This window comes from Benincasa hispida, chromosome 5 (assembly GCF_027475165.1).
Source record: "Benincasa hispida cultivar pf3 chromosome 5, pf3_genome.v1.1, whole genome shotgun sequence".
NCBI classification, from domain to species: domain Eukaryota; kingdom Viridiplantae; phylum Streptophyta; class Magnoliopsida; order Cucurbitales; family Cucurbitaceae; genus Benincasa; species Benincasa hispida.
In genome coordinates, this window is record NC_143482.1 from 3772562 (window position 1) to 3793675 (window position 21114).

The 21114-nt window shown below is 31.5% G+C and overlaps 3 protein-coding genes across 6 annotated transcripts; 2 read left to right on the forward strand and 1 right to left on the reverse strand.

The window, feature by feature from the left end:
- Positions 1-2601: 2601 nt before the first annotated feature.
- Positions 2602-8787, forward strand: LOC120078026 (homeobox-leucine zipper protein ROC2-like). Of its 3 annotated transcripts, none has more exons than XM_039032200.2 (10): positions 2602-2845; positions 3496-3643; positions 4218-4382; positions 4680-4955; positions 5096-5215; positions 5306-5524; positions 6354-6528; positions 6777-7018; positions 7876-7995; positions 8079-8787. In XM_039032200.2, exons 3-10 carry the CDS (start codon positions 4263-4265, stop codon positions 8427-8429), a joined length of 1623 nt encoding a protein of 540 aa, XP_038888128.1. In that variant the 5' UTR covers positions 2602-2845; positions 3496-3643; positions 4218-4262; the 3' UTR covers positions 8430-8787. The 3 variants fall into 3 exon arrangements, with proteins under 3 accessions (XP_038888128.1, XP_090170227.1, XP_090170228.1); XM_090314101.1 differs by having other exon boundaries at positions 2647-2845; positions 4214-4382; XM_090314102.1 differs by having other exon boundaries at positions 2648-2845; positions 4214-4382; positions 6777-6952; positions 8079-8519.
- On the reverse strand, positions 7722-13491 carry LOC120078125 (Glutathione S-transferase family protein). Of its 2 annotated transcripts, XM_039032345.2 has the most exons (4): positions 12573-13452; positions 10455-10704; positions 9205-9398; positions 7722-8418 (listed from the first exon to the last, which is right to left on the reverse strand). In XM_039032345.2, exons 1-3 carry the CDS (start codon positions 13397-13399, stop codon positions 9210-9212), a joined length of 1266 nt encoding a protein of 421 aa, XP_038888273.1. In that variant the 5' UTR covers positions 13400-13452; the 3' UTR covers positions 7722-8418; positions 9205-9209. The 2 variants fall into 2 exon arrangements, with proteins under 2 accessions (XP_038888273.1, XP_038888272.1); XM_039032344.2 differs by lacking the exon at positions 7722-8418 and having other exon boundaries at positions 8991-9398; positions 12573-13491.
- Positions 13492-14370: 879 nt separating this feature from the next.
- LOC120078377 (putative F-box protein At1g32420) lies at positions 14371-18254 on the forward strand. Its single transcript, XM_039032643.2, has 2 exons — positions 14371-14510; positions 16977-18254. Exon 2 carries the CDS (start codon positions 16986-16988, stop codon positions 18057-18059), a length of 1074 nt encoding a protein of 357 aa, XP_038888571.1. The 5' UTR covers positions 14371-14510; positions 16977-16985; the 3' UTR covers positions 18060-18254.
- The last annotated feature ends 2860 nt before the right edge of the window (positions 18255-21114 follow it).

Below are 21114 nucleotides of genomic sequence, written 5' to 3' on the forward strand. Positions count from 1 at the left end.
CAGTCTTATCCATCTACTTCAGACCATTTAGGTTATCACTTAAACATGATTCACCTGTATGTCTCCACATACATATTTAAGTTACAGAAGATAACCTTAGATCTTAGTTTATTGGTTTTATGGGTTAATGCTACTAAATATCAAATAAAATACCTTTTATCTTATTAGATAAATAAATTATTTGTACACTACAATTACAAACTACAAGACCCACGAGATTTAGGACATCAACCCCAACAAACTACACAAGATGGCATTTACTCTTTCCTAATTCTAGGGTAAGTAGATGAATTTCCTCCCTTAAGGGCTAATGTCGGGTCTTCAACAATGATGGCCCTCGCCCTCTCTGGCTAGAAAGAGGTCTAATTTATAACTGGACTGCAACTAATTGTTTATTAGAAGGATTAGTGGTACTTAAGGAGTTAGATCTAACTATAGGGGTATAATGGTAATTTGATCCAGTTATAGTTATGAGCAATTCGTGAAGGGTTGACTTACTGTTGATTGGTTATATCCGTGGAAACACACACGCACATATATATATATATAGTATAAAGAGTGTAGTTGTCAATCTTTAGTGAAATGACTGACAATTAATGAATATTGATTAATTGATAATTTAATCAATTAATCTTGTATCATTGAAGTTTTTAATCTGTGGATCCATGAGATCCCCTTGCTAGCTCACTAAGAATAAAATAAGAGATAATTGTTTTTTTGAATAATTTGAATTATTCAAATTACATAAGGAAAATTTTATATTATTATGATTGATTTAAGTATAGTATATATTGATACATTATATTTAATTATGAATATAATTCATAATTAATAAGAGAGATAAATATTTGAATAAGAATTCAAATTAGTATAATGTAGATGGATACATTATAGTTAATTATAAATATGATTTATAATACTTTTATAATATTTGAATATTATTCATATAAATACTATAGGTTAAATATGAATATGATTCATATTGAAACTATACGTTACATGAGAGATGTGCATTTTAATGAGAACTAAAAACATATAATATAATTTATTAATTAGTTTGTTTAATTGATCATCTATATTATAAAGTTTGTTATAATATAACATTTTTATAGTATGTTATATTATAAAATTAATAATTCCCCACTATAGAGAAGTTATTCTTCATGTGGATAAGAGTTTGAGTAACTCCCATCCCCTCCAGGACTTTTGACCGAACGTGAAGATCAACAAGGAATTCTCTCAATCTCTCAATTCTCCATGCATGTCCCTACTTCCAAGAACACTAAAAGAGTCATACGTCTTCATCTCTTGTATTGAGAATAGAAAAGGCTTCAAATGGTTGTGTCAAAGGAAGTTTGTCATTTCACTATCTTGTTCAAAGGAAGAATTGTTGTACATAGAGTTCGGAGGGAGATCTTGTTCGTGGTTTAGAGAGGAATTACCGTGAAGAGGATTATTCAATGGTAAGTTCTTCACGTTCTCTTTTCTCCTTTTCACTAGCATGCTTAACTTATTTGTTCTATTTAATTTCTCCGTATTTCATGTTTTTAAAATTGAACTCCAAATGCATGGCGTTCACACGCTTCCACAAAGAATTTGATTCTTTTAGGAGGACGGTTTTTTCAAAAATCCAGTCGGGTCGATTTTGTAAAAATTCAGCTAAAAAACGACTAACCCGATCGACAATTAAATTGAACCCGACCGATATACTAATATCATATATTTTTCTTAAATATATATTATATTATATAATATAAATATTATATATTTTTATTATAAAATATCTAAATGTATAAAAGAAATAAAAGAAGAATCGGACTGCCTTAAACTAAGAAAAATATTAAGAAATAGAAAAGGAATGAAAAAAGAAAAAATAGAACCGAACCGGACCAGACTGTCTTAAATCGAACCCGACCGCCTTGTTAATGCCGACCCCGCACGACGATGCTCACCCTAATATATTTTACTCATTATTATCAAAATATACTAGGAGGTTGTCAACTAGTGCTACTCATATATTAAAATTTTGTCAACATGTCAATATTTTCATGTTTGCATGAGTTCGACGACGTGAAGGGTGAATATAAAAAATATATGAAGGGTAAAAAATAAACAACAAAATGTCACTAATATGAATAAATATAAATAATAGACATGTTGACTTGTTTAAAAATCACAAAATGTTAATTTGTTAATTTAAATTTATTTTCTAAATCTTTTTATAATTTTTTCAGAAATATCCATCACCATATATTTTGATCGATATTTTCTTAAATTAAGACCGTAAAACTTTTATGACAAACTCTTACTTGTACTAAACAAGCTCAAATTCAAGATTAGATTTCCCACCTTTTATATATATATATAAAAGGTAGTTTTATAATTAAATACAAAAAAAATCTAAACAGTATTCTACTTTTGAATTAGATTATTTGAGGATTTCTTTTAAAAAGAAATAAATTGTTACTGTTATGAATATAATTTAAACAAGAAACTTATGTAAAATGTTTTATAATATTATAAAAATCTTGTGAAATTTTTTAAATTAAAAAAAAATCAATTCATTGACTATTTTATCGGGAAAAAAGAAAAGAAAAAAATGTTCCCCAAAACTTTATAAACGGACGTCATTTGACAATTTTCCCTCTCCCTTCTTCCATCTCTCTCAGTCTCCATTTCGTCTTCTGCCATTAAAGGTCTCGTAAAGCTCAAAGTGATCACTCTGATGGTGATCGAAGAGTCTTCGAAATCCTCTAGACTGTAATTATATCCTCTTCTGTTCTTGATTTCTTGAAGCGTCTAATGGAATTTCGATTTCCCTGTCTCCTTGTGACAATTTTTCGCTGTAAGAGCCCACATTTTAATCTGCTCTATTCTTTGTTTCGATCAGTTCGATTTCCGGATTGTTTTTAGTACATTGATCGATTATGCTGAGAATCAATGCACGAAATCTTGTTTAAGAAAAGAAAAGGAAAATGTAAATTAGAAAGACGACGGACGTAAAAATTTTGTAGGTTCTGGTGAAATTTTGACCTAAATCAACGATGTTTTAAGTATAAAAGTTCTGCTGTATGGAGATTTCGACTTCCATTTTCATCTGTTGCACGATTTTTTTTTCTTGTTCTATTTATCTAAAATGGTGAGAAAGATTTAGGTATATATATATAATGGGCATGTCTCTTTCTTCTTCAAGAGTCCTGACTTGTAAGAAATTAGTATGTCCTTCAATGTAGATACAAAGGTGCGTAAAATTATACACATCTGATACTTCTTGAATATTATGTCATGTTTCTGTTGATTGCCATCTTTTCATAAATTATACTATTTTCTGAGGAGCATGTTAGTTTTGAATTGTAAGCCATCAAACTCTGATATAAATTATGAACAGGCCTCCATCAAGATATAGCGATGATATATATTTATGAGCAAAAGAAATTATTGGTATGTCTGAAGTTAATATATATTTTATTGTGGTATGTTTGACTTCCTTGCCAGGAAATATTTGGGCAGTCCATTGTTGATGCTGATTTGAGAAAGGTGCTTCCAGAGTATGCAATACACTGTAATTTCTGAAATGGGGATTGGAAAGGTAGTGTATGCAGTGAAGAAATCATAGAACTTCTTGTGATTTTTCACAAAGAAGGTAAGATCCAGGTTTCTTTCCCTTTTATACTACTTTACAGAGGGAGGAATCGAATAATCATGAAAGAAACGGCATTAGTGCTGATCTTTTAAGAGGTTCAAAATTAAGAGCTTGGACATGGCTTATTGCAATGACTTCATTAGCCTTTTTTGTCCTGGAATCACCCTTGGGCAGTGTATGAGAAATCACAATTGTGAATGACTTGAGATTCAAAGCGTTTTTTGTTGGAGGCCTTTGGACATGTTTGCGAGCGACACTAAAATGGGCAAAACACCCTTTGTTAGAGGCCTTTGTTCTTGCATGTTTGGTTTTACACTTTTAAATGTAATTTTCTAAAAATCAAAATTGATTTTGAAGGATTGAAAATTTATTTCAAAGTAATATTGAAAGTCACAACAGTGATTTTAACCTTTAAAAAATGCACTTCACTAAATTTTTATTTGGTTTTACAGATGGATGATTAGGAAATATGTTATCCAATCAATAGTTTTCTCATAGTTTTGATCCAAATTATGAGTGAAGGAACTATGTCACATTAGTTGATGATGCTATAATCTTTTCCTTTTCAAGTCAGACAACCCCAAGGCTGGAGGATCTTAGTGAAAATCAGGGATCAGAAATGTTGCCTGAGACGGAAACTGAGTTACCCAAGACTGAGGAATTGATGCACGAACCATCCATGGAAAAGGAATCTGATCATGAAGAACAGTCTGATCCAGAAAAAGATGGCCCTGATGAGGTTTCATCCGATAACTCTAATATATGTTTTACTTCTACTACCGAACGGTTATTATTTGCTATTCTAGACTTGTTTCTTGAAGTAACGGCATGTTGGAAATGAAATCAGTTTTTCATGATCTAAACAACCACTCTCAAATATGGCATCTTTAAAAGTGAAAGACTAAACATTTACTTTATTTCAAATGACTAAGGCATGTTTGAGATTGATTTTGAAGATGGTAAAAGTGATTTTAATCCTTTGAAACCACTACCAAACATGCTATTATGCGAACTATTAACAAAATCAACATTGCAGCATTCGTGCTCGGTGGACATTTTTTACAATGATCAACTCGACTTCCTAGAAGTGCAAAGGATAAATAATATAATGAGAGCCGCTTACAAGGAATTCATGGAAATAGCTATAAAAGCAAAGCCTTGGATTTTCGATCCTCCACCACTAGGTTCAGTAGAGGATTTACAAGAGATGTTCCACACTCCACCACCTCATGGATCTACGGTTGAATGTTCCGTCCAGAGTGCAATCCTTCCTATTTCTTCACGTTTGCTGATCTCACTAATGATGGATGGGGTGAGCTATCATCCTCAACCTGACATTGGATTTCAATTTTTTCTATTTGTTTCTCTTGCAGGCTTGGAAATTTTCAAAATTAAGACTTATATCATGTTAAATCTCACTGCTAGACTTAAATTTAAGTTGACATGTTATAGGAGCGATGGGCTTCGATGTTTTCCAACATAATTTGTTCTGGATCAGATGATAACAATGATGTTCTCACTCCTTTGAAAAAATTCTGGTCAACGGGTTATTCTTCTTGGGAAGTTATATTGGTAACCAACCTGCTGAATCCCTTTTTTCCTTTTTAAACTCAGGACAAGATAACACAGAAATATATAAATATTAACTTTACCAAATGATAGCTCAATGCCCAGTTTAGACTGCCAGCTGAATTCCTGCCGAGATGGAGCACTCGCTTCTTGAGATTTAAGACAACGGTCATGGACGTGGAAGATACATACGCAATTTTCGATGTGTCAACTGATTATTTCGAGAATACGACAGCTGATTCTACACAGAAAATTGAATACAAGCGGAGGCCTTCAGGAGTGATAATTCGGCCGTGTGGTCTTCTGTCTGAGGTTTGTTTACAGAAAATCACCATCTAGCAGTAATCGTCCTTTTTTTGGAAAAAAAGAAACTTAAAAAAACGGTGGCATGTAAGAATTTGAACTATTTCAAGAAAAAAGTATGTGTTAGTTATAGTTAAGCTATACACATCCATGAGTAGTTTTAGAGTATTATCACACAACTTTTATGTTTGTTTAGATATATATATATATATATATACATCTATTTAGAGTCTGATGTAACGAGTCGTACTTTGAAGTTGATATAGATTTTTATAAAAGAATAGTTAAATTAAAAGTTCAGTCTCTAAAATCCAAGATTTGTTCACTTGATCTCTCTGAAATTTTGAAAGAATCTAATAGACTCCTGAATCAAATAGATCATTGACCATTAAACACGTCTTATAGGTACCTTACATATTAATAAATAATAATAAATTATTTTGATCTATCATATGTAAATTTGAATTTTATGTCTAATTGAACCATTAACTTTTAATTTTTTTCTCGTATATGTGTAAACTTTTAGAAAACATCAAATAAGTTGAGGATTTACTAGACCCAAAATTGAAAGTGTAAGAATCTATTAGACAATTTTTAAAGTTCTAAAACCAAATAGGCGGCTCTTAGTAGTCCATGAACCCATTAAACATTCTTACTAAATAGACACAAACTCTCAAGCTTCTAAAACCAAACTTATAATTTAACCTTTAAATAACTGAAAAGTGATGATAAGGACGGATTGAGTTTTTCATACAAAACTCGAGTAAAGCCAAAAGGAATAAAACTTAAACTCCAAATTCAGTTAATCTGCTTGATATTTTTGTTTCTTTTTTTACAGGTTATATGGATTGAAAATGCAGAAGTGCAGAAGATTGATATCCCTAAAAATATGTCCTCAACATTCACTCCAAACTTTCATTTAACTGCAAGACAATGGATCAGCATCATATCACAAAATTTGAAACGTAGACATAGCAAGATATTGACTACAGAGATGTTCGATGAATGCATTGGTATGGTCTCTTGTTTTCCAAATGAAAAATACTTGCATGAGTTGTGCTCATTTTTTGTAATCCAACTGAGTCGTCCAATCATATGATGAGAGAGACTACAAAAAGATGAGCGCAGACTACATATTGGAAACAAAAGATTAGAATTAGTTTAGAATAGCCTTATAAAGCATCTGCATATTATCTTATTAGTGTCTTTTGCACTAAAATTCTCAAGCTATTTGATTGTATTTTTATTAATGCAATAACAGATATACCTGACTTGTTGACAATTGGGGACAAGCTGAGGAAATTCTTTCTAGAAACAGTTAATCCTTTTCCAACAGAAAGAACATGCGATTTGTTTTCTGATGATAAAATAAGGATTTTGAGAGACGTGAAAGCAAGTTCCATTGGCTATCGCAATGATTTTATTGCCACAAGTACCGTACGTATTGCTGAAACCCCCACCAGACTGTTAACATTTCTAGACATAGATAATGCGACATTTCAGGTAGCCTCCTTACTTGGCTCCGAGTTTTAGTTCCCTAAATTCAGATGCTTGTGTCTAATTTAGTCTCTTTCACTTTCAAAATTATAAAACGAAATTAAAAGTTTAGAATTGTATTAAAAATAGAATTCAATTGTATATTTAGCATATCAATCAATATTACAATTTTTTTAATTTATTACAAGTTTGGTAGACAACTTAGATTTTGTTTTATGTTTTCATTTTCACTAAGTTCAACAAAGATGCGTTTGGTAGACCGTTTTAATTTTATTTTTGAAAACCGCATATAGATTTTGTGATCTAAATAGTCCAAATTCTGAAAATAATATGTTTATGTTTTAAGTGTACTCAGATTTTGAATTTAAAATTTTAAAATATCGGATTATACTAAAAAAGATTAAAACATTAATAAATACAATATTTCATATTATAAATTCGATTATTTTTTGTTAAATTAAAATATTTAATATAATATTATTATATTACAAATGGATTATTATACAAATTTTTTAACATAAAACAAGTTCATAAATTAATTAGCAGTAGTTTATATTCAACCTAATATTTAGTAACTATAATTTGAATATGCATATATGAAAGATTAAAATGCAACTCTATTTTCATTGAATCTCCTTGTTTTTAAATTTATGTTTTTAGATTACCTATGAAACAAATCCTTAGAAACCGGTTGGACAATAGGCACAAATAAAAGTAGAGATCTTTTAGACACTTAAAAATCCAAAATCAAATAGATACAAACTTCAAAGTTTAGGAACTGATCTTATAATTTAACCTATATATTTGCTAACTCTCATTCTGTGCCATTCGAAAAAAGTGCTTACATACATGATCACATACAGTGGACAAGCATAAAATCACAAGCACAGCTCAAGCTGGCAGCTGCGTTTTTGACAACAGATGAAAGTTCTTGTACTTCTTTAAGTGTGAAAATAGAAACAGGAGATGATGAGGATTTTATGGTACTTCTCTTTACATATACTTCTTTACCAGATCCTTGCCCAAAACTTTTGTACTTCAATGTTATGTTCCTTTAACGTGATAGGGCCATAAATTTTTCCTACAAGAGTCTACAGAGAATGAATATTGCTCCTTCGTCCTATCATCACAAATGACAGAAGCGGATGTTCACATCGCTCTCCTACCGAGGTTTTGTAGGAATAGTTTGTTTTTGCGACCTTCTGGTTTTGCTGTAATGCCTGCTGGACCGGGAGGACTACAGTCCGAGGCATCATTCGTGACCATATACTTACGTCGGGAGCTCAAAAATATGGAAGTTGATCGAGTAATTGAAGCAATGAGTTGGCACATGAATGCTGTCATTGATCGGATATCTAATACTCGATTGCCATACATTATAGACGAGGACATTGAACAGAATACCCCTAACCAGTGAGATAGGATAAAAACTCAGGTAATGTGGAAATTTTTCACGCACAATTCTTTCCATTTTTTCTATTCGTTCTACTATTACCATTAAACCCATAATGTCCTAGACTACAATTTATTCATGTTTGTCGCTTCAAATTGGAGGTGAACATTATTAGCAATATAGGTTCTGAAATTTAGCACTTCAAGCTTTGAGAGCTGAATTTAATAGTGAGATAGGATTAAACTGATGTAATGTGGAAACTTTGCCCATGATGTCATGGTAGACTGCAATTTATGAAAGGAGTTTTCGTAATTAGAAATTCTGTTAGTTCTCTCTTTAAATATGGAGGAGAGTTATTTGTAATCTTATTAATTTCTTGGTTGGTCTCCTCTTTTGTGGATGTTCCTTGATTTTCACCTTTGAATTCTAACAAAAAAAATTTCAATGAAGGTTTGGTTATTTATTATATATATTGGAAGTTAAGTTCTGGTTAAATATTTTTTAAATCTTTATGAGTTTAACTTCATGGAGGCTTAAAATCATATGAATGAACACTTCTCCTAACACTTGTTTGACACAACTCAATTCAAGATGTTATTTCTTTTACATAATCTTATTAATACTCGATTGCCATACATTATAGATAAGTTCTATACAAGCCCTTTGAATACATTTGATTTCTTTATTACTTGCAAACACAGACAATTGTCCCATTATAGAGGTTCTATTTATCTGGGAAATGAGACATTATCCAAACACAAATTGATGAATCCTCAACTAAAATGTTTAGTTGACTTACCTCTGTCAAACTGAAACCTGCTTGCTTCTGTCTAAGAATGGCAGTGAGCCTCTTTTGGAAGGTACTGAGAGTGCTTCATGATAACAACTGGCAGGAATGGTTGGTCGAATATTCCCTGGGTTTAGTGGAAATAATGTTTTGTAATAGCCATCCATTATTGCTGTAAAGTTGCAAGTTGCTGAAACCTTTGGAATCTGGTGAAAGTACACACTGATTAGGGATGATAGAAGTTAAGAACCTAATAGATACAAGCGCCTCGAGTTGCTAAACTCGAATCGACGAAGAAGTGTCAGTAGAAATGGAAAGAGACAGTATCAGGATCTGTTATATATGAGATCAAAGCTTTAACTTTAAGGAGAATGAAGTGTAGTAAACAGGAAAATGGTAAAGGTCAAGAAAACTGCCAACAAGACTTCAAATATTTTGTAAAAGATATTAAATGGAATCAGGAACTTATCCTGTGTTTGTGAGTAAAAAAGAAATCAAATCTATGTCAACCCTAGACCACCCTTTCAAAGCCAACAAAGAGCATATTTGGACTTGTATGATCTCGTTGATTTCGTGGATGGTTTGGGAAGAAAAAAATCCAAGAATTTTCCGAGACAAAGACAAATCATCATCGAAGGAAGTTTTAGAGTTCGCCATTACCTTTTCTTTTGGTGTAAAGATATACTGGTCTTCAAGAGCCATAGTTTCTTTTCTCCAATTACAAATTCAGTTTTTTTGTTTTTTTTTTTTAGCCTGGGATATTTCATTTATTCCATGAAATCGTTTCTTATCCCAAAAATAAAAATAAAAAAAAAAAATAAATAAATAAAATTAAACAACTGCTCGATGAAAGCAGGATTTGACTAGTTGCAAGTGTGCCCTCGGATCATTAGCCATAGCACTTGGATATAGACTGCTTAACATCATTTGGGCAAGCTGAAGCTATGGCTATAATGGGTTTAGGCCTTTCTTTTGATAGCTGTCATTTTCTGAACTATTTGGATGAACTCAGGTCCTTACTTTATATGTAGAATTAGAGCCTTTGATGGAATACCACCTATTATTAATACTAAACTACCATTGATTCCGAATCCTAGATTGAACCGCTACCTATAATCGTTTAGTCTATACATTGCTCGTCCATTGTGGGCGAGTTTGGGTATCCAGTTGATTCACAAACCCCAGTATGAATCATATACAAGGGATAGCTTTAAGTAGTTAGTTCAATGAAAATTAGTTGCAGGATTTAAAGAACATATTACCTGATAAATGTCTCTCATGTATCCATGAAGATTATCATACTCAAGTAGCTTCTTCTTGGTGCATTTAAACAGAACATTATACACCAGATCAAACCGAATCAATGTTGTAAACAAGCAAACATCAGCCAGAGTCAAACTTTCACCACACAAGTATCGTGACCGTCCCAAATGGTCATCTAACACGTCGAGAGTTGAAAATAGCTCATCGACAGCTTTGTCGTATGCTTTTTGACTCTGAGCAAACCCACATCTGCAAATGGTGCAACATTATACAACAAACATCTTGATAAAACCCAAACAAAACTAAAATGATATTGAAATATAAAAGGCAAAAAACTTAAAGGATAAAACATGTGTTTCAAGGTTTGGACCTTCCCTCTCGTGACATCACTCAAGCCATAAACCAACTAAATCGATGTCCAACTTCCTTCCTCCCAACCCCCTCTATTTATAACCAAATCCCACAACCACCTCCTTAATACTCTAATAACACCCCAATAACATTCTTATTTATTCACATCAAGAACAACTATGAAAAAAAAAACAAACCAATCTAAGGATTGTGATTGATAGTGATTTTTTACCAAGTGAAAGGCAACAAGTAATGGACCTATATAAATATAATTTCATTTCTAGCATTTTGTTATAAATGCCTGTTTGATAGATCATTTGGCTCTGGTTTTAAGTTTTTGAAAATGGTGTTGGTTTTCTCAATTTCTTTATAGTGATTTTCACCTTTCTAATCTATTTGAATTCAAAGCTGTAAAGCAAAAACAAAAATAAGTTTTTAAAAAACTATAAAGGCTAGGATTTTGAAAACATTCATGGAGGTAGGTAACAAAATAAAGAAACCTATATTTAAAAAAAAAAAAACCTAAATTCTTAGTTAAATTCTAGAAACAAAAACATGTTTTTTGAAAATTATTTTTTCTTAGTTTTCAAAACTTAACTTAGTTTTTTTTTAAATATTAGTCAAAAGTATATAACACAACAAAGAAAATTTTGGTTTTTATAAACTTAATTTTTAAAAATTAAAAAACCGAAACAAACGAAGCCCAAATGATTATTAATTGGACGTACAACTTCGAATATAAAAACTAAGTCACCAACTCATTCCTCATGAACTTACCAGTAAAGTTAGAATCCAAATCAAACTTGCCAGTAAAGGTATAAGAGAAACCAACTAGTGATATTTTCAGTTCAATCTAATTTCAGTTGATACGTAGCAGACATTACAAAACAACTACACAAGTTACTGTAGGTCCATTTGGTAATAAATTTCCATTTAATAACCATTTGATTTTTTATTATTTTTTGTTTTTGAATATTAGGCTTATAAATACCCATTCCACATCGAAATTTCTTGTTTTCTTATATATTTTCTACCTATATTTTCAAAAACTATGTCAATATTTGAAAACTAAAAACAGTAGTTTTCAAGAACTTTTTTTTTTTTTTTTTTTAAATTTGGTTAAAAATTGAACTCATTTACTCAATGAAAGATGAAGTCATTGTAAGGAATAGAGAGGAAATATACTTAAGTTTCAAAATCAAAAGTCAAAAACCAAATGATTACCAAACAAAATTTTAGTTTTTGGTTTTTCCAAAATTGTGTTTGTTTTCTCACGATTCCTTATACAAGATTTTCATATTTCTTGCATAAACATTTCCACTCTTTGTAAATCTCCAAAAACAAATACAAATTTTTGAAAAGAACTTAGGTTAGTTTTCAGGATTTCACTTTGATTTTGCAATCCCCTTGAAAGGTTATATAATTAATTTTCTTAATATAATTTATATAATTAATTTTCTAAATAAAGAACCATAAACCCAATAGTTATCTAATGAACACGGCCCCTTCAACATCACAAGAAAGAATTACAAAGCAATTGAATCTTTACATATAAACTCCATTGTTGACATTAGGATATATAATGTTGTTCCATTTTTAATTTCGAAAACAAATGATTATCGTCGATTAAAAGAACTTAGTTCGACATGAGATTCGATCCATCATCCCACGGTTATTTTAATTAAAAGAACCAGATGGTTACCAATGGATCAAACGGGACTTTAGCAACATCACAAGAAAGAGTTACAGAGCATTTGAATCATTACCTATAAACTCCATTGTTGACATTAGGATATATAATGCTATTCCATTCTTCAATCTTCCTTTTCAACAATGGCGGTGAGAGATCCAAATCTGGATTCTCAGCCAATCCATTGAGACCCGAATTGAAAATCTGAATTATATCAGAACTTTCATTGCAAATCACCTCCCTCTTCTCTACATCCCACAGCATTGGCACAGTAGATCTTCCATTGTAGCCTCCTCGTTTCATTCTGTAAACTTCTTTCAAAGTTTTACACCTATTTGCCTTATCCAATCCCGGGTTTAGGGTTTCATTTTCAGCCGTTGGATTCTCCCGGAATTCCCACGATCCGTCGGACCCAGGACCCGCGATGGAGACTGGTACGGCGTTTTCGAGGCCTTTTAGGGCTCGGACGATCAACGTCCGGTGAGCCCATGGACATGGAAGGCCAACGTAGAGATGGAGATTGTTTGTGGAAATTTTGGTGGCGCGAAATTGGGAAATGGGTCTTGTGTAGCCACCGGAGGTATCGGAGGGGGCGAGCTGGCCCATCATGAGCTGCCACGTGGTTTCCCAGGCGGTCCGGGCGGTGGCTACGAGGAGCCCAGGCGGGAGAGAAGGGCCCCATAAGAGATTGGTGATTGAGGCTAAGAGAGAAGAAGATGATGATGATGATGATGATGATGATGAGGTTGGAGATTTTGGGCCGCTCGATGGGCTTTGGTTACGGGACATTCTGGTGATGACGTGGCATCTGGCCGGCTTTTTTGTTGAAGTCGCCGGTGGTGGATAACGCGGGGGAGCGGGGGAGTTGGTGGCGGCAAAGACGGGGCCGGAGCCCGTCGGCATTTTCTCCAATTTTTGTGAGTTGGAAGTATTTACCGGCGAGAAATTTGGCTTTCTTTCGATTCATCAATCGGTGAGGTCTTAAACGACGTCGTGGCGTGTTCATGTTTTTTTTTTTTTCCTTTTTATTCGAAAAAAATTAGTCGAACCTAATTATATTATAATTAGTTTGTGAAAATATATAATTAATTTTATATTAAAATACTATTTTGATCAATACACTTTGAAGTTTATTCAATTTTGGTCCCAATATTTTCAATTGTTCAATTTTAATCTTTGTACTTTCAATAAATCTTAAATTTAGTCTCTCAAAATTAATTAAATAATAATAATAGACAATCAGAAAGAAAACTGCTTCGAATTCTAATTAATCAAAGAAATTAATCTTAATCATAATAAATTAAATAAACTAATTTTAATTCTAATCAATCATAAAAACCAATCCCAATTCTAACCAATTAAGGATTTGATCATAATATCTTAATTTACCCTAATCCTAATATATCAAATTTTCATGCAAGAAAATAAAACATAGGAATATATTATCAAAACTAGCATTGAAACTAAATTTAAGATTTAATAAAAGTACAAAGATAAAAGTTGGACAATTATAAATACAATGATTGAAATTGAACCAACTTTAAAATATAAACATCATAATAGTATTTTAGCCTTAAATTAAGCAACAGAAAATTAGTAGAACCTAATTAAATTATAATTAATTTAATTATTTAAATTAATTAGTATACATTTAACATCAACAATTTTTTAAAGATATATTAACATTAACAATTGAATGGGAGTATTTATTAAAACAAAACAAGAAAATATAACGTTTTAAAACCTGAGAACAAAAGATAAACCTTTTAAAATACTAAAATCTTGAGACAAAATTATCTTTTCTAAAATAATAATAATAATAATAATAACTTCATACTTTATATATATATATATGGAACACCCTCCGTTGGCCCATTGCAAATAAGGACACATCCTTTAAACCATTATTATTCGCCGGCGAAGCTTCAGGCAACTATCGGCGTCTCCTCCACCATCTCCGTCGTTGTTTTTCGCTGGAGTTACAGTTGCCAATCAGAACCACCGTCGTCTCAGAGTAAGAACAATTTCTAATTCTAGATTAGATAATTACTTCCCCTTCTTTGTTTCTTTAATTTTTATTTTAGCCAAAATATTGCCCCCAACTTCAGAAGTTGTATCAACTAAACTAATGATGTATCAATTTAAATCTTGTTCAGATTTAAATTGATACAGACATTTTATTTTATTATTAGAAAGTGAAGGTAGAAAAATAATTGAATCATACTGTAATTTCTTTTTTCTTTTCCTTTTTTCGGTTAGCCAAAACGACGGTGTTTGAATTTTCGTCGTAGCTTTCCCTAGGGCTTAACGAACCGATTGTTAATGTTTTTTTTTTCCCTTTTTTGTTTTTTAGGTTTTCGAAAAGATTTGCTGATTATATTTTCTTTTTCAGAATTTAATTGCTGTTTTAGATTTGGTTAGCATTACAAAAGTATTTTTTTTTCTAAGTAAAACAAAAGAAAGTTGTGTTCAGTTGGGAAGTCACCTATTCATGTGTTTAGTAGACGCACAAATTTAATACAATTATCGATTTATACCTTAAATTTTATAATCTTTTAAGCAGACGGTTGAGATGAAAACGGTAGGGTGTTCAAAAAACTTGATTATCTAAAAAAAAAAATCGATCAATCCAATCCAACTCATATGGTTTGAGTTGGATTATCAACGAGATTGGGTTCAAATAAATGAAAATTTTATGGATTGAGTTGGTTTATGAATTCACTTAATATAACCCAAACCAATTATTAACTTTAAAATATATATTTTCTTTATTACTTATAACACAATTATTTATACATATATTTATTTTAATTTTATTTAATTTCAATATTTTTTGAATAGTTTATTGTTCAACAACTCTTAAAAAGTAGTTTTTTTGCACTCTATAAACAAAATTTTCACTATATAAATTGAAATTGAGTTGTTAATCTTAATTCAATATATGAAAATAATTAAATTAAATTTTTAAATATTTACATTTTTCTTCTTTTATAACAAAATTTTAAATAAATGATCCGATTAACTTGAATCAACCCAACAGCCCAAACAATTGGGTTGGGTTTAAAAAGTCTTTCAACCTAACCCAACCCATGAACGCACGTAGCGAGAAGTTATTATTGTAGTTTTAGGTTATTATAGTTGCGTTATAATAGTTTGAATTTGGGGCACATATTATTTGTTTAAGCTAGTGGATAGAGGCAAATTTAGGGGCTTGAACATAGAACTTTTTTGGACTACTTGCTCGGATAGCATCTTAAATCACCTATTGACCCAAAAACTTAAACTAGTGGATAAAGACAAATTTAATTATATAATCTAACAATAATAGTATGTATTTAAGGTGTAAATTATATTAATTTGAGAAGAAAATAATAAATAATGTAGCAAATGAAGGTTTTCAAATAGTGTTGACCGTAACTAATTAAGGACTATAAAATAATATGTATAATAGCAAGTATGATTATTATAATCTGAGCATAGTCTTTGACTCAAAAGTCCCCTAAGTCTTCAAAATATAATAGTATTTGGTCCTAGTTTTTTAATATATACCTTATTGGTTCTTAAGTTTTTAAAAGTAGGTTTAAAAGATCCCTACAATAATTTTTTTCCCCATTTGGTCTCTAGAGTTTCATAATGTTACAATTTCAATTATTAAATTTTGAGTTTGATTTCAATCTTAATGAAATTGGAATATTTTAATATTTAGGGGCTCATTCCCAAAAAGATAATGACACACTTAATACCATAGAGTATATTTTTCATACATATAGGGAAAAAATAAAAAATCATTTTCAAGAACAAAAATTAACACATGTTGATGGGTTGTTGTTTGGAAAATTTATACAAATGATCCAAAAACTGGAAAAAAATGTCAAACGATCCATTTTTTTTTTTAAAAAAAATGTCAAATGACCTTTTGCTGATGTCGAATTCAGATGAAATTACAAAAATATATTCACGCGCTTGCGGAAAAGCATCTTGCTCTCTTCCTTCTTTTTTCGCTCATAAATCACTACTCTCTCTAGGTCTCTTGCTCTCTCTCGGTCTCGATTTCTCTCGTTCTTTGTCGATCTCGATCACTCTTGAGCTTGATCTTTCTCGCTCTTTGACTCACTGAAGTTGGTCGCATCGGTGCTACTCATTTGGACTCATCATGTCAGAGAAGAAGACAAAGCAGCGTAGAGGAAGATTAAAAAAAAAAAAAAAAAAAGGACAAGGCAACGCCGGAGAAAAAGAGGAAAAAGAAAATAATTCAGGAAAGGATATTTCGTAACTTCACATAAGCAAGGGGCACTTGACAATTTTTTTTTCAAAAACTAGGCCATCTTGGGCCTTGTAAAATAGAGTTTTTTGTGCAATTTTCCCGCGTTTTGTGTGTTAATTTTTTTTTTTTTTTTTTTTTCAAAATCAAATGAAAAGTAGACAAAAAAAAGTATTATTCCCTCATTTTTATTTAAAGAAGGCTTCGTTTCTTATACAGGAAGAATCCATGGCGGAGGAGCATAACAATCCCTTAACAGATGACATAACAATCGAAATTCTTCAACACTTCTCTCTAAGATCACTCGCCGTTGCCAACTGCGTCTCTAAGCTCTGGCAATCCTTCATTTCCACCAAATCTCTCCTTCACACTCCTCTTTCCCCTCCAATCCGCCACGGCTTCTTCTTTCAGAGCTCCCACATCCCCAAAAATGGCGTTCCCATTCACTTCTTCCCTTCATCTCCCACTTCTCTAAACAAAACCCATTTCCCCAATCTCCGTCTTCTCGCCTCCAGCAATGGCCTTCTTCTCTGCGGCAAACCCAATCAAAACCCCATCATCCATTACTCCGTTTTCAATCCTTCCACCAATCAACTCATTCCCATCCCCAAACCCACCAATCTCATCGCCGCCGTCAAAATCGGCTTCCACTCCCACAATTCTGTTGCTTTCACCATCCTTCGATTTGTGAATTTTGGGATCAGACCAATGGAGATTTTCACTTCAGAAACAGGGGAATGGCGGCGGTTGTGTTTTGATTTGGTGATCGACTCGTTGTTTTTGCCGTTTGAAGGACCATCAGCGGCTGTCTTAAACGGAGTGTTCTACTGGTTGGAATTTGATTCCTTTATTTACGCTTTTGATTTGCTTAGAAATGAGTTTTTTGAAATGGAATTTCCTACTGAAGAAACAGAGTATCGCCGGAATGCGTTGTCTCGCTGCCTCGCCGTCACCGGTGGGAGGCTGCTGATGGCGTCGACCGATGGGGAGTTTGTTGAGATTAGGGTTCTTCAGGATAGAGATTGTTCGTGGGGTTTGAAGTGTAGATTGAGCGTTGAAACTCTTGTTGGCATTAACGCAAACACCTTGTGTGCAACTGCTGCGGCGGCGGATCGGCGGAAATTTATCGGGATTGTGGGGTTTCAAGGAAGGGATTCGGAAAGAATTTACTTGAACACGACGGAGGTTGTGATTTGTTGCGATATTGAAACTGGAAAAGTTGAGATTGTTCATAGATTTGATGCAAGTTTGGGGTGTACGGATGTTTCTAACTTTAGGTTTTTCCCATATGAGTCCCTTTAGCTAAAGTATAGTGAAAGAAGTTAAAACCTCAAAAGTAGAGGGACCCAAATGATATATTTAACATTTATTTTGTTGAGAACAATATCATAATATCAATTTAATTAACGTTTGAACTGTGTTTCGATTGACTTTCGTGAAATAAGGTTGTTTCAAAGTTTTTGGTGCGGGTAGATAATGAAATTTTATTTATTTCAGTTATATCGTGCAGTTCGATATTTAAATCTTTATGTTTTTTTTTTTTTTTTTTTTTGTATGGCTAAAGGAAAATGTTTAACTTCATCTAACTTCATACAATTATTGTCACAATAGACCAACCTCAACAAATAATTCATTGGAAGGGATTCTAAGAGATGTGACTAGCATATGATTTATTAGGAATATTGTTGGTCTCGGTTATAATGTTCATTTTCCCTTATTTTAAAAGTGTCTTAGTTCTCAATGTTAGCATGAGTTCGAGTATAACTTAGTGAATAAGAGAACAAAATATTATATAGAATGTTATGAATTTAAGTTTGAAGATACAAACACTATATTAATTGAACTATGTTCATTTTGACTTAACAATTTTCTTTTTACTAGTAAGTAATATGTGCTACACATATAGAATGTTCTTTGGAAGACCCTATAGAATGTTTAAATTTTAATTCAAAGTTTAAAAATATTATTTAATTGTATATAATTTTTTTATAAATATAATAAATAAATATTATTCAGACTTAGTTGCCTTGTTATAAAATTTTAAAAGTACCAAAATAAATTATTTTTAATTATATGCAAGGTACACGCAAACATAATTTTGTAAACAAAATTTAGAATCGAATTAATTCTATATGTCTATTTCTAACCATGGTTTATCATACAATTTTATGTCTTATGTCCCAGGCTTTTATGTTTATAAAATTTGTTTCCGTTTGTTTCTTTAAAAAAATTTTGTTTTTGCTCTAATGTCAACATTTTTATATTTGCAAAAAAAAAAAAAAAAAAAAAAAAAAAAAAAGAAAAAGAAAAAGGAAAGTTTGTAAAGTTGTGAGCAAAGCGACGTATCACGAGAGAAATTATAATATAATAATCAAATAACAAAAATAACAAAATATGAAATATAGAAATTTATGGAAATAAAAAATTTTCTAAAAAAATCTCCAACACTTTCTTTTAATTTTCCCATCAATATGTGCATCTCTACAAAGTCCACAAATGACCACTATTTATAGGAATTTTGGCAACTAGGATATTGTACATTTGGACATTAAGCATGGGTTATATGACACATGGTCGACACATGGCCACCACATGAGGTAATGGGAGAATGACAATAGTCTTTGGACACTAAGCATTGACATCTATATTACATCTATTTTATAATATTTATAATACTTCTCCTTAGATACTATGATATATGAAATATGTTTTGCTAAAACCTTACTAGAAAAAAATCCTAGTGAAGGAAAATAGTACATATTTCATATAATCTAATGTTTTTAAGAGAATGCAATATATTTGTTCCCTCTAATGGAAGCATCATTTGAGATATCTGAGTCATCACATTTCAATATTGTGGTAGGTAATGCAATTGATAAGTTTGTCAGATTATCATTCAAACAAATTTGTTGTATAGTAATGTTGTCATTTTCTTCAAGATCATGAGTGTAGAAAAGTTTTGATGAAATATGCTTTGTTCTATCTCCTTTAATACATCCTTCTATGATTTGGGTTATACATATCGTGTTGTCTTCGTATAATATCATTGGAAGACTTTTACTAGAAGACAAACCGCATGTTTCACGGATGTGTTGAGTCGTTGATCTTGGTCATAACATTCTCTACTAGCCTAATGAATTACAAGGATTTTAGCATGATTGGAGGAAATAGCTATTATGGTTTGTTTCACCGATAGCCATGATATAGCAGTTCCTCCACATATGAATAGATAACTTGTTTGAGATCTAGCTTTGTGATGATCAGATAAATATTCAAAAACTACATAACCAATTATATCAAAATTTGATTTATTTAAATAAAACAAACTCATATCGATCGTTCCTCAAAGATAACAGAGTATATGCTTAATTTCATTCCAATGTCTTTTTGTTAGAGGAAAACCATATCTAGCTAATGAATTTACTGAAAATGCAATATATGGTCTTATATTATTAGCAAGATACAAAAGTGCACCAATTGCACTAAGATATGGCACTTCAGGACCAAGTAGTTCTTAATTATCATTTCTTAGAATATATCTTTCTTTATGTCCAATGAACAAACTTCCATTGGAATGTTTAATGAATGTGCTTTGTCCATATAAAACATTTTCAAAATTTTCCCTATATAAGTTGACTAATGAACAAATATCTCATTTGCTAAATGCCCAATTTGCAAGCCAAGAAAAATGTTTTGTTTTTTTTCGAGATCTTTCATTTCAAATTTCTTCCTAAGATATTCGATTGCCTTTGAAAGCTCTTCAGGAGTTCCAAAGTCATCAACATACACAGTTATAATAGCAAATCCTGACTGTGGTTTCTTTATAAAAAACACATGGACATGTTGGATTATTCTGATATCATTCTCTCAAAAAATATCCATTAGGGCGATTGTACCACATTCGTCCTAATTGTTTCAATCCATATAGTGATCTCTATAACTTTATTGAATACAATTCTCGAGAACTTGATTTATATGTTTCGGAATTATTAAATTCTTCTAGGATTTTCATATAAATGTTATTATCAAGAGATCAATATAAATATGCTATAACGACATCCATGATGCATGTCCGAACATTCATACATAGTCATCAATTAAATATCTCAGTGTAATTGCATCCTGTTGAGATTCATGTCCTAAATCTAGTGTATCTCATGGTTTGTAGTTTTGTTAACCACAAATTGTTTATCTAATAAAATCAGAGATATTTTATTTGACATTTACACAACATTAATTCAATCTAATAAACTAAGATCCAAGGTTATATGATATCACTTAAACAGTATGTGGTTGACATACACGTAGTTCATGTTCAAGTAATAATCTAAAAGGTCTATAGTAAATGGATGAAGGT

Coding starts and splice junctions, on each gene's coding strand:
- LOC120078026 (XM_039032200.2), top strand. CDS start 4,263: ATGTTGCCTGAGACGGAAACTGAGTTACCCAAGACTGAGGAATTGATG. Junction 4,383..4,679: donor AAAAAGATGGCCCTGATGAG/GTTTCATCCGAT, acceptor TCAACATTGCAG/CATTCGTGCTCGGTGGACAT. Junction 5,216..5,305: donor CTTCTTGGGAAGTTATATTG/GTAACCAACCTG, acceptor ACCAAATGATAG/CTCAATGCCCAGTTTAGACT.
- LOC120078377 (XM_039032643.2), top strand. CDS start 16,986: ATGGCGGAGGAGCATAACAATCCCTTAACAGATGACATAACAATCGAA.
- LOC120078125 (XM_039032345.2), bottom strand. CDS start 13,399: ATGCCGACGGGCTCCGGCCCCGTCTTTGCCGCCACCAACTCCCCCGCT. Junction 10,705..12,572: donor GTCAACAATGGAGTTTATAG/GTAATGATTCAA, acceptor CACCATTTGCAG/ATGTGGGTTTGCTCAGAGTC. Junction 9,399..10,454: donor ACATGAGAGACATTTATCAG/GTAATATGTTCT, acceptor TACTTTCACCAG/ATTCCAAAGGTTTCAGCAAC.